Genomic DNA, 12,940 nt, shown 5'->3' on the forward strand with positions numbered 1-12,940 from the left:
GTTCTGGAATAAAGGGTCTTCTGGAAATTTGCCCCGAGATACCACTTTTGACACCAACCACCTACAATCTACACCAATATCAAATATGAGCATAACCTCAATACTTAGCATAATAAGTAGCCAAAATTATGCTCACATAACAACACATAAGATGCCCAATTATTGCTCTATCAGTTCCCCACCTCCATGTGTGTGTTTTTGTGTCATGAAGACTTCCACGCTCGTCTTCAGTATATATGATTTTACTGCTAAGACCAATTCATGTGACAATAGTAAGTATTTCATAGTAATGTCGTTATCTTTGAAGAAAGTTCTTGGACAATAGTGCATAGGACAACATCCTATGTAGAACTGTACAAAGATTTAGTAAATAGGATCTCAGACTTAGAAAAGTTACTAAAAATTTCAAAAAAAAACTAAATCTCCTTGGTGGAGTTGTTCAAAGCTTACGTCCAGTCTCATGAGTCACATGAGCAAAGAAGGCGGCAAACTCCCTTTTAGAATCATCAACTGAACCAACTGTTCCAAACTCAGAATAGAATTCCGAGCTTCAAGAAATGCCGATGGAGTATAGAACCCTTTTCCAGCACAGCTTGAAGCAGCTTGATCAGAAGTCCCGCTCAAGAAAGCGTCTGTCACAACATCAGCAACTGAAACACCATTATTACCGCCATCTGATGCAGGGCGCAAGGGCCGGACTGGCAGCCTTTGCCACAATAGTCGTCGCTGGTGCCACAATGGCCCCACTGGCTGCAGCATAAATCTGGCTCACAGTCACAGTTTTGGCTTGAAATCAGCTGGGAAAAGGGCCCTACAAGAACTGCAATGGAGAAAATGATGATTAGAAAATTCTTCATTTCGAAGGAGAAAAGGATGTGGACAGAAATTGTTTGAGTAAGAAGGATATTTATAGCATAGAGAACTGGAAAAGTGATCAGCTTGTGTGAAGTATGGAGAACTGCTATTGTTGGAAATCTTGAAGTTGAGCACTGAATGGAATGGATATAAAAAGCAATATTAGTGCTTGACTTTCAATTAATCTATAGACTTTGGCACTGTCAAAAAGTGGCAACCTTCTTTCTTGGCATTCGAAATGGGAATTGTGGAAAAGAAAAATTTTGGCCAATTGATAGCAACAATTGTGAGTACAAGTCACAAGTCACAAATATAATGCGTGTAAAAAAGATAACTTGATGTTGTCTGTATCATCTGATGTTAATAAAGCCTAACTCTGTTGTAGTCCTATTTCAGTCTCGTATTTGAGTTAGAACACAGATGATATTTGTACCATTCTAGATCCACGGGCTGCCCTACTACACATACTTTTCATTTGGCTTAAAAAAAACATTTTAGAGGGTGTAAGCTTTACAATTAAAGCACGATCTTTACCTTATCATGCAAAGTATTGGACAGATAAAATTTTATCAAACTGTTGTAGTGAAAAGAACTCAAATGATCAAATTTTATCCAGTTGATAAATATAGCATCCTAAATAAAATGCATAGTCTTTTTTTTTCCTTTAGAGTTCTTATTGCATACTATAATTGGTAAAATTTTGGTAGCGTATAGGAAATGATACCAATATAAAATACTATATTTACTACTCTTTTTTTTTTCATAATATCATCTTTTATTACTGCAATCACAAAAAGTACAACTTTCGGGGCCAACCCTTCCCCAGGAATACAAGATTACACACCCTACCCCATGTCTAATTAAATCCTACCGCCGACATCTACGAAAGTTTGGAAACCCAAACGCATCTAAAGAAATATCTCCCTCACCAACAGAGGCAATGCATTATAGGGCTCATAAATTGTAATACACCCAGCCTCAAAGCCAACATTAGCCAACCTGTCTGCCGGTCTATTTACTACTCGAGGGCTTATTATGCGGCCCAATTTTTTGGTTTCTACCATGAGCTGAAAAAAAATCTTTTCGAAGCATAAGTTTCCCCAATTCTCATAGACTTTACAAGTGAAAGTTATTTGTTTCTCGTCGTTCATTGTCTCACCATGCCTGTGCAGATAAGTTATTGCCCTTTTGGTGGCAGAAAGATAAAACAGAATTGAACCAAAGACCTTATAATTCCCTAATTAGTCTCTTCAGCCAGTAGAATTAGATCTTATTCAACGTTTTTTGTACTTCGGTATAATAGCGCTCTATGTTCCTTAGTCTCTGATGCTTCGGTTTACTCCCAATATTAAGTGCCTTAACATTGGTGCATTTAGACCCTTGCATTTGATAATTCATAATCTTAGTATAGTTATGATCCTCAAATATCATACCTTGAGAAACATCTCGGCTAAAATTGCCAATAGCATATTGGAACATGAAAAGTAAATGAAAGACGTGAGGAAACTTCAATGGAGAGACATGTTGAGAGTGAAACACCAAAGTCGAAAGCTCGACAAATATGATCAAGGGATCAAAACTGGAACATGCCTATGTAAATACTCCAAGAAATCGGAACAAGACCAACAAAATCAATTATTATGATTTCAAAACTTAACAACTTTCGCTTGCAAAGAGCAAGAAAGGTAAACACCTTTTGCTAATTTTTATTAATTTCCAATCAGTTTTAAGCCTTTATAGCTCAATATATTACTCCCTTCCGAGCACTTTCGGCTCTCCCGAAGTACCCTAGCATCTGAGATTCTGACCAGGATCAACACCCAGTTGACGACAATATTGAGTATAATACCCAACACGAGCACTAACAGTGTTTGGATTTGCACCGTCACATTCAAGCTGACCATTAATGGCACGAATGGTAGCCCCAAAACCCTGGCCGGAAATGATACGAGAATGACAATTGTTCATCCAGAACCACAAGGCAGTTTTGAATGAAATAACATTATCTCTGGCTACAAGTTCAGGTTGACTTAGTCCATTGAACCCAATGCTTTGTCCTGCTGCTCCATAGTTGTAGTTCCCTGTTATTTGTAGTGGACCGCGGCCGTAATACCCCTTGCCTGGCACACATGGATACTGAGTGTATCTCTTGTCACAGTAGTTTTTAGACGGGCCGTTTATCTCTTCTATATAGCACATATCTGCATGATATAGAGAAGTCGTATTAGTTATCATTCTGTCGAATTGCCAAAAAAGAAAAAATGGATGTTAGGTAAGACAAGGATTGTCGGATGATATGATAATGAAAAGTGTAGAAAACAAATTTTATGAGTTCTAATGACAATTAATTTGCAAAATTATAGAATTCAAAGGATTTAAGAATCACAAACAAAAATATCTATGTGGGAGAAAAGAGAATAAATAACTTAACTCAAAATGTCATTAACATTTCAAACAAAGAAGAAAATCTCACCACAATAAAAATCTAATAAATTTTCTATACACTATTTTAGGCTCTCTTAAATTTTTAGAAAATACTCCACTTAATAATCTAGTGATAATTTATCAGAATCATTGAATAAGAAACAACACAATTAATTATGAAATAAAACACCAATTGCTAAATAATAAAATTACTAGAACTTGACTTCAATAAAACTAATGATAATTAAATAGAAAATTTTTGAAGCTTGGTTTATTTTGCCAAAAAAAGAAAAGAAAAGAAAAGCCATCAATATTTATGAATGGACCACAAGTGATTTAAAATTTACAAAGTTGTAAGTAATGATTTAAAATTTACAAAGTTGTAAGTAATCACATGCTTACTAAATTATAAAGTTGACTACTACAACAAAGTAAAAAGAACGGAAAGTAATAATTTCTCTATCCAGTTGTAATTGGCACCCATATTCATGATAAATTATTACAATAATAAGTATTTCTTGTTAAAGTTTTAGTTTTTGTAGAAAGTTCTTCGATAATATTGCAAAGAAAAATAGTTAAAACTTGGGTAGATCCGGTTTCAAAAATCCAATAGACCAAAGTGTGCTATACTATCTCAGACACAATTTGGACTATTGAATTTTTGAACATGGAACTTACCCAAGTGTGAGTTCAGAAAAATAATCTATATATTACTGTACCAACATTTAGAAAAGTTACTAAAAATATTTTATAGAAAGTTCCAAAGTAATTCTCTTTGGTAGAGTTGTTGAAAACACTTACGTCCAGTCTCATGAGTGACATGAGCAAAGAAAGCAGCAACCTCCCTTTTAGAATCAGCAGCAGAACCAGCAGTTCCAAACTTAGAATACGACTTCTGAGCTTCAAGAAATGCCGATCGAGTATAGAACCCTTTTCCAGCACAACCCGAAGCAGCTTGGTTAGCAATTCCATTAAAGAAAGCGTCTGTGACAATACCAGCAACTGAAGCACCATTATTACCACCGCTGGGTGCAGCAGTGCAAGGGCCGGATCGGCAGCCGGGGCCACAGTAGTCGTTGCTGGTGCCGCAATAGCCGAATTTGCTGCAGCATAAGTTTGGTGCACAGCCACAGTTTTGACTTGAAATCAGCTGTGGGATGGCTCCGACAAGAACCATAATGGAGAAAATGATGGTTGGAAAATTCTTCATTTTTGTGCTTGAAGGAAGAGAAATGGATGTGGGCAGAAGCTGTTTGAGAAAAAAGGGTATATATCTTTATCTTTATACTCCATAAGAAGACGTTTTGGGGTTACTGTTCATTACTTTCATCTGCTCTTCCCAAGGGTATTTTGGTCTTTTTATTATGGCATAAAGGTGAAATTTGTGGCTCCTGAATTTTCTGATATTGACTTTGCATTTTCTTTTTCTATAATGCCCTTGGTGGTCCGGTTTTGCCCGTAAATTTGGAGATTTGTGTGTCCGTTTATTAATGTTTGGTTAGGCTTTCTTGTAATTTTAATCATGTTTGTGCCCTTTTATTGTTCTTTTCCTTAACCTTATCGTGATTACCTGGTGGGGTGAAGACCGAGGAGTCAGAAATGCCCATTTTTTCTCTCCTTTCTTCATCATCAGTCTCACTCTTCACTTCATCTTCCCTTCAATCATCCTCTAATTTCTCTCATCTTCTTCCTCTTTTCTTTTCTTTGGTTTTTATTGTTTTTGATTCTGACCGAGAGCAACAACAAGGTAAGACTCTTTTTCTTTCTCATCATCAAGACTTCTTTAGCCTTTTGGATTTTTTGGAGGATTTACCAGTCGAATTTTAACATATAATACGTATATATTTGTGATGTAAATTTTTTCCCGGTGTAGAGGAAATTACAGTATTACGGGTCTCCTCCGGCCTCAAGAGGGTTAAGGTTGGACTTGCATTTTTTCTCTCTCGACTTTCTTCTATATATTTTTTTCGATTTTTTTCTTTCCTGTCATTTTGGCCATATTTTTTTCGACTTTCTTTAGCCTTTTATTTTCTTTATCGTAATAATACATCCAACCAACTCGATATAGAAAATGGCAAGCAAAAGGAGGAGAACGGAAAGCCAGTGGTCCAAGCAGAAAAGAAGTTTTTTTCCCCCTTTAATAATGAGTCCCTAAATTTTTCCTTGAATTCTTTCCTTGCCATCTTTTTTTAAAAAAAAAATAAATGTCTTTCTGTATATACTGGCTTTTTGGATTTATTTTTGGATGTGTACTTGAAAATTTAGATATATGTTCCCTTCAAGTGCAATCTTGGAAATTGTTTTCGTACATGATTTTCTTTTGTTTTCTTTTTTATCGTTAGTATTTCTATGTACATTAGAGTTTACTCCTGTTTCAGTTTCGTCCGGGCATGACAAGTTTCATGAGATCTATGTTCTCGACAGAGAGGTAGGCCTTCTTTTCTTTCCCTATGTTTTTTAAACCACCTTACAAATTAGTAATTTCGTTTTATAGTTGTTTGTGTAAAATTTCCTCTTTGAACTCTTATTATTTTACTCGATTGAATTTCATGAGACAATAAATTGTATTTTTTTGCTCATTATCTTTTATGGATGCAACAATTTAGGAGTTCCATACTTACTAAGATTGAGGGTAATAGGTTGTGACTTTAGTACTTATGTTCACTTGTAGGCTTCCTATTATTGAAATTTGCAAATTGTTTTTTATGATAATCTTAGGAATTGATCAAGATTTGCAAATTAATTTTTCAAAGCTATCTTTGGGGGAAAAAAAATAGGTCAATGGCATATGATTTAAGTTCAAGATTCCAGTTTGTGGTCCAAAGAGCACGACCAGTTGCCGTTGAAGCAGCTGTTGGAAGCTCTATTGCCTTGCAGTAATTTTTCGAATCATTTCCAGATTTCGATCTGGGAAGTGGCAGACCAATGATTTACTTGCATAAGCCTCTTAATTTTTTCTCAATTGTTGGTTTTGGTTTTAATTTCAAATTCTTTGTTTTGACAGACCATCGATTTCCTATTCAGGATTATGGTATGGTGGTGCTTTTTCTCTGTTTTCGTGTATGTTGTCTTATCTGCAGTTCTCTTCTACTTCAGCATCAGTTTTACTATAATTTGTCTTGCTCGTGATTTTTTTTTTGGTTTCTATGTTTTGCAGGTCATAGATTCTATAACATATTGTTCATATTTTAGGTTTAAATAGTTTGGTCGAAGATTTGCATGTATTTCATTTACATTGCCTTGCATTAAAGCTCTTGCCTTTGCCGTCTTTTGGCAGATATCTTTCTAATTTAGTTCCAGGTTGCTTATTTGTTTTAATCTTTCCCATGTATGGAATGTTTTACAAAAAAATATTATGAAATTAGGTTCTCTTGTACCACTAAGTTGCCTTTGCATTAAACTTACTCTTTGATTTTGCTTTTCAGGACCAGCTGGTTATTCAATGTTGAAAGATTGCATAGGGTTCATATAGAGTGATCAATTTTTGAGGTAACCTTTTTTTGATCTGTCTCCACTGTTTAATTATCTACTTTTTTGTGTTTTTCATGTTTTGATTTTCCCCAACTCTTCTATTCCTGACACACCTACTCTTAATGAATAAGTTACTTACAATGGCTTTTTTTCACATGTTTCCAAAAATTGACTGTCTTATGGGCCTAGGTGGTTAGATAAAAAGTCTGAGCTTTTGGAGGTTGAGCAAGGCAAATGTTCCATGACCTTAGATCACTATTATTTTTTACAGTGAACATTATAGATTTGTGTATTGTGTTTTTGAATCAATTATGAAATCATGACCCCAGTTTCAATGGTAATTTTGTCCATAGCCCTTGGTTAATTGGGTTTTTTGCAAACATTGTGTGGATTGAGGGTGTGTTCTCTGCACTGAGATTGTGATATGTTATTTTCGAAAGACTGAGGTTATCCTTTATGGTTGGTTTGTGTTTTCCTGTGAATTGAGTGGACTACGTAAGTTTTTTCATTAGTACTTACTGTTGCCTGCATGTATCTGTTGCACATTGTACAAAAGTTTTCATGAGGCTTGATTGTTTGCCTGCTTTTTTGCCTATGTTATTAAATGAAAATTATGCGCTAATGGTAGACAGGCATTATTACGATGTATTGGGGATGATGACAGCCTAATTTTTCGTTTGACGAATGTTTAATCTGTAGGCATTTAAGTGATTGTTTGTGCAACATGTCATATGCTTTTTCCTATGGAAAGGAGCAGTCCACCATTTGAAACCCCTCCATAAACAATAACCACTATGAATATCCCTTGAGAAGTTTTACATTTACCCAAAAAAATAAAAGCAAAAGCAAAAGCAAAAGAAAGAGGAGATGTTCCATGAACTATTGCCTCCGTTTCTTTTTTTTTTTTTTTTTTTTTTGAGAAACTTCTTAATTACCCAATAACGATGCATAAGCTAATGCCAAGCAAACATTTGATACCAGTACAATGCAGCTTTCGTTGATCAATGCATCCAATAACCTAATACAAGAGCTAATCCACAGAACTTGGAAATTTTCAAGCACAAATAAGCAAGACTCCCTTCCCACAGGAACTCTTTGATAGCCCAAGAAAAACAGAGCTCGGCATGTTACAAACAAGAGATCAACATCAAAAGCTTTCCAGGATACTTATTGAGCATTGACAGGAACATATATACAAACTTTGGATTTGAAAGAACCAACACCAACCAGGTTAGATTTGATCTTCAGCAGTAGAGCTGGCAATTTGTCCCAAGTCCCGATGGGCTACCCATGCCCAAAGGAACTTTGGGCGGGATGGGTATTATAATTTGGTATTGGGTTTAAGTTGGGACACATCCCAACTATACAGGAACTCTTTGATAGCCCAAGAAAAACAGAGCTCGGCATGTTACAAACAAGAGATCAACATCAAAAGCTTTCCAGGATACTTATTGAGCATTGACAGGAACATATATACAAACTTTGGATTTGAAAGAACCAACACCAACCAGGTTAGATTTGATCTTCAGCAGTAGAGCTGGCAATTTGTCCCAAGTCCCGATGGGCTACCCATGCCCAAAGGAACTTTGGGCGGGATGGGTATTATAATTTGGTATTGGGTTTAAGTTGGGACACATCCCAACTATACCCATTAATGAATGGGAAAGGATGGGAAATACTTGGGTACCCATTGGGCTCAAATGGCAAGGGCTCCGTTTGGATTAGCTGTTTTTGGTAGGTGTTTTTGAAATATTTTATTGTAGCAGTGTATATGAAAAATTTTTACTATAAAATTTTTTTGAAATATTTGATATATTAATATGGATGGGATGTTTCTTGAGTTATTGTATATTACTGTAACATTGTATTTGAAAAACTTATTTTTTGAAAAAAAAGTCAATCCAAACGGAATCTTAGATTCAAAAATTATCTTTAACAATTTTTATAGTCATACCAGCGAATATAATCTAGTAGTCTTCCTAGTCATTATCCACAAGAATTTCCAGCATTTCAGTTAGTTTAGACATGTCATCCTTGGACAATGATAAGGATAAATATTCAACATCCTAAGGACCTTGGCCATCTTGATATATGTTGGAATATGGATGTATATCTATCTTTTCCTTTATTTGTTAATCCAATTTTTGGTGGGAATCTTGAATATAAAGCACTTGCATGTTTATTTAATAAAACTAAAAGAAATTTAATAAATCAAAAATATTAAAATTATATAAAAATAAAAAATGAATTAAAGGAAAAAAAATATGTAGAAAATGGATTTGGGTATTGGGCGGGATCAATCTAAACCCATCCCAAAATGATCCCGCCCAAGTTAGTCCCAAAACACATATGGGTAAGGTTGGGCCCAAACCCATATGACTCGGTTCCATCTCAAACCCAAGCAAATCCCGCCCATCCCGCCCATTTTGCCACCTCTATTCAGCAGCAAGGTGTTCAGACTAGAAAGCAGATACCCAGCCCTTCACTTCCAATCAAGAATGTCTAGCAGCCAGAGGACCTCTTCCTCTGAGTTGGCAGCATCACAGAAATCCAACTCAATACCAAAAACATCAATGATCCCTTCATTATTGCCATTATCCAAGAATAACAAAGAGATCCATGCTCGAATCTCAGAAACAAAAGGGTTGCTAGGTGAAATATCAAGGTAGTCAAATGCTAGAGCCCGTTAAGCTGTCCGGTCTATATAGTCAAACACAGATTTGTCAATTATGCATGCAACTTTGTTGGAATCCTTGCGCACTACAAGCACAGATACGGAAACTGAGTGACTCAATGGAATGGTAAACCTTGGCTCAACAGGTAGAATCATCTTATACCCTGAACCCTCCAAGTGATACCTAAGCACATCACAGATTCCAGGAGGTGGGATCCAAATTCCATTCTGGAGGGTAGGTCCAGGAACTACCTCAGATAGATTAAACGGTCCCCAGTCCAAATGTCAACATAGAATTCCAAGTCATTTAAAGACAGCCTAGGAGGGAGAAGTGCCCGGCGATGTTGACGCTTATAAAAGGTTTTAAAAAGCTTGTGGTAGGTTACTGTCGGAGGTTGCGGCCGTTTACATATTGATGGCCATCTCTTGGCACACAGGCATTTCCAGAAATAATCATCTTGAGCAATCTCTCGCCACTGTTTATTAACCAACATACATTTAGCCAGATCAGCACCTTCAAGAAGTGGGAAAACAGCCTTCAAGATTTCGTCACATGGCATTCTTACTGCAAAAGAATGAGTTTCACGGAAAGATAACTTGCTCACTGTAAAGCTACAGCTAATCGGAGAATTTATGGCTTTTTCATAAGGTATGATGATGATCTGTGCAATAGGATTAAAATAGCATAAAAAGAAAATAATTTGAAGAAAAGAAATGGAATAAAAATAGGTAAATGCGAAGGAAACATGGGGATTTGATTTCTGGAAACCAGAAATACTAAATTATTTCAGTTATCTGATTGGATGAACGAAGAAATCTTCTTCTTTTTCTTTGAGTCATTCTTCAATTGTTAAATGTCAACTGTTGCGATGTATTGATTTGTCTAGGTTTCTATTTTGATGGATTTTGAGGTTTTCTAGGCAGATTAGAGTCTTATTGATTCTTAGTATGCTGAAGGATGCTTCTTCTGAAGTTCTTGTGTTGTGATATTATAATTCTATACCCATTTTTTTTGCTGTGGTTTACTTGACATTTCTGATTTGCTCACTCCAATACTTAAATTTCTATACTATATGCAGGTTATAAAGACAGCTGGAGCATCTAAATATCTCAAGCCTTTTCAATTTCAACATTTTATTAAGGTATCCTCAATTTGTTGCTTTATTACTTCTTTTTTAAGGGATTCAGAATAACTCTCGGTCTCATTACTATCTGCAGAGTTGTGTTTTTTGTGAAACTGGTTTTTTTTTTTTTTCCATTTGTATGGCATCTTTAATTGAATTACACATGAAGTATAGAGAAATTCAACTAGCAAGAAAATAAGGTTTTTAGAAAATGTCAAAAATGGGTCAAATTTAGGAAAATTATATATGTGATAAATATCATTTTTAAGTTGTTAAGCTTAAAACGATTTATAAATCTCAACTTATTCAACATTTGTTGTAAATCTCACTCACTCTTAAAATATGTATTTGCTAAGTTATCTACATTTGCAAAACACAGCTTTGTCCTATGTTTAGAATTCTTTTTCTGCAAGAGAACACACCATCTCACTCACAGCTTTGTCCTATGTTTAGTATTACAAACACATCAAGACAAACTGCAAATGAAACTTCGAAAACAAATTGACTTGAATTTTTATCCTATCTTTAGAATTCTTTTTCTGTGGTTCATATGCTCAGCAATTAAGCAATTAAACGCTTGCATATCGTATAAGCAAGTGCAAGTTTTACTATAATCCCAAAAATGTGTCCTTTTCTTTTGGATCGACTTTCCTTTGTTTTCTAATAAATCTAACGCATTCTTTCTTCTTTTTGCTATCTACATTGAATTCTTCTAATGTTACAATTGCAAAGCTTCATAAACATGTTAAGAACAATAATTTCATTATTTTTTGTTGTCATTTCTCCATTTTTTGTTCTTTGTTACTTATAGTTTTGCCATATGTGCATCTTCAGCGATTCTGTGTTTTTTTCAGCGATTCTTATTGTTTTACTTATAGTTTTTTGGGGACTCTAAAGGAAATCTCAACATTTCTTTGTTTAACTCTTCAATACATGAGCAAGTTTATATTACTTTCAATTAATATACCGTGTCTTACTTGCTTAAAACCCATACTTCTTCACTATGAATTTGATTTGCTTCTGTTTATCTTCTCTAGGTTCTTCTTCAAAACTGCAATATCTCCATCAAGCCTTGCAATCCAATACACTACAAAATTCACATTCGTTTGCCTAACTATATAACACTTTTCTATCTTCTAAGTGTCCTTACTTACTAACTACTCTTATCCAGCAGGTTAATCTCCAATCTGCAGCAATTGTTATAATTATCTTTCAGATGCAATACAAAGTACACCAGGTTTGCCATGAAAACATTCATTGTTGGTGCTGTTAGCCAATGTTACTTTAGCAATTGTTTTAAAATATTGCCTCAAATGCATTCATTTGTACTCTTATAGGAATTGCTGTCGTGGCTTCTCTGAATGATGTGAGACAACAAATTGTCAATGACAGTGATATTTCCATTAAAGGTTTATTATACACCTATTCTGAGTTTCTATTATATTGCCTCTTTTGCATTGATAAGTTCCTTTTAACTGATCTCATTGATCTTACAGCAAAATATAGTTCTGTATGAATAACTTTCTTTAGCCAAAGGATATCATTCAGGAGAAAATATTCACTATAGAATCAACTGCAGTACCTCCATCTTTTGTATTAGTACATAGCTGCTCTTATAAACCAATGTATATTGCTTTTGCGTGCTAACCAAGCATCTTTTTTTTATCAATACTTATCTGCTCTTATCAACTAATATATACTACTTTTGCATGGTTGGAAACCTTACTAACAGGTCTAAAGCTCCCACGCCTTGCGTGGGAAGCAGACCCTAGTACTTATATAGGGAGGAGAACTGGAAAATGGATCAGCTTGTATGAAGAAGGGAGAGTTGTTGAAAAATTTTAAGTTGACTAATGAGTGAAAACAGAAATCACGTTTGACTTTAATTCGTGCATTGACTTTGACAGTGTCAATAAGTGGGAATTTTTGTTCTTGGTTTCTAGAATGGTATTTGTGAAAGATTGATTTTGATCAATTGATATAAATAATTTTGGAATTGAATAATGTAGACTCACAAGTCACAACTATTGTGTGTATTTTTATGACTTGAAGTTGTCTACAGCATTTAATTTAGTGCTCATTAATACATTAACTTGCCTAACTATGTTTTAGTCTAACTATGTTTTAGTCATCATTCACACTTGCATTTGAGTTTAAGCACTCAAAAATATGAGACATATCAATTTGTCAGTTACAATTCATGAAATAAAATAGTGTTGAACCTGTATTAGAATAATTTTAGGTTAATGATAAAGAAAAGAAACACTTTTACATAGCAATATAAGTGGCAGTCAGTTTTGGAAAAGCTAAGAAAGGATTAAAGCCCTGTTTGATAATCTAATTTAACACTTAAATTTAATTAATTCAAATCTTAATATATTCAGACCGTTTG

General features: G+C 34.8%; 1 protein-coding gene, 1 long non-coding RNA gene and 1 pseudogene across 3 annotated transcripts; 1 reads left to right on the plus strand and 2 right to left on the minus strand.

The window, feature by feature from the left end:
- Positions 1 to 2,392: 2,392 nt before the first annotated feature.
- LOC113764843 (endochitinase EP3-like) lies at positions 2,393 to 4,536 on the minus strand. Its single transcript, XM_027308861.1, has 2 exons — positions 4,081 to 4,536; positions 2,393 to 3,056 (listed from the first exon to the last, which is right to left on the minus strand). Exons 1-2 carry the CDS (start codon positions 4,487 to 4,489, stop codon positions 2,644 to 2,646), a joined length of 822 nt encoding a protein of 273 aa, XP_027164662.1. The 5' UTR covers positions 4,490 to 4,536; the 3' UTR covers positions 2,393 to 2,643.
- A 399-nt stretch (positions 4,537 to 4,935) lies between these two features.
- Positions 4,936 to 12,164, plus strand: LOC113767138. 2 transcript variants are annotated; one of them, XR_003467873.1, is made up of 8 exons: positions 4,936 to 5,026; positions 5,153 to 5,199; positions 5,658 to 5,707; positions 6,284 to 6,339; positions 6,705 to 6,768; positions 10,504 to 10,566; positions 11,723 to 11,785; positions 11,886 to 12,164. It is a non-coding gene; the product is annotated as an uncharacterized LOC113767138 (long non-coding RNA). The 2 variants fall into 2 exon arrangements; XR_003467872.1 differs by lacking the exon at positions 6,284 to 6,339.
- Positions 9,195 to 10,236, minus strand: LOC113767136 (annotated as a pseudogene).
- Positions 12,165 to 12,940: the final 776 nt, after the last annotated feature.

Source organism: Coffea eugenioides, chromosome 3 (assembly GCF_003713205.1).
Source record: "Coffea eugenioides isolate CCC68of chromosome 3, Ceug_1.0, whole genome shotgun sequence".
Lineage (NCBI taxonomy): Eukaryota > Viridiplantae > Streptophyta > Magnoliopsida > Gentianales > Rubiaceae > Coffea > Coffea eugenioides.

Excerpts from the sequence above, each read along its gene's own strand:
- LOC113764843 (XM_027308861.1), bottom strand. The coding sequence starts at position 4,489 with ATGAAGAATTTTCCAACCATCATTTTCTCCATTATGGTTCTTGTCGGA. Across the intron at positions 3,057-4,080 it reads TGTCACTCATGAGACTGGAC|ATATGTGCTATATAGAAGAG; the intron begins GTAAGTGTTTTC and ends TATATCATGCAG.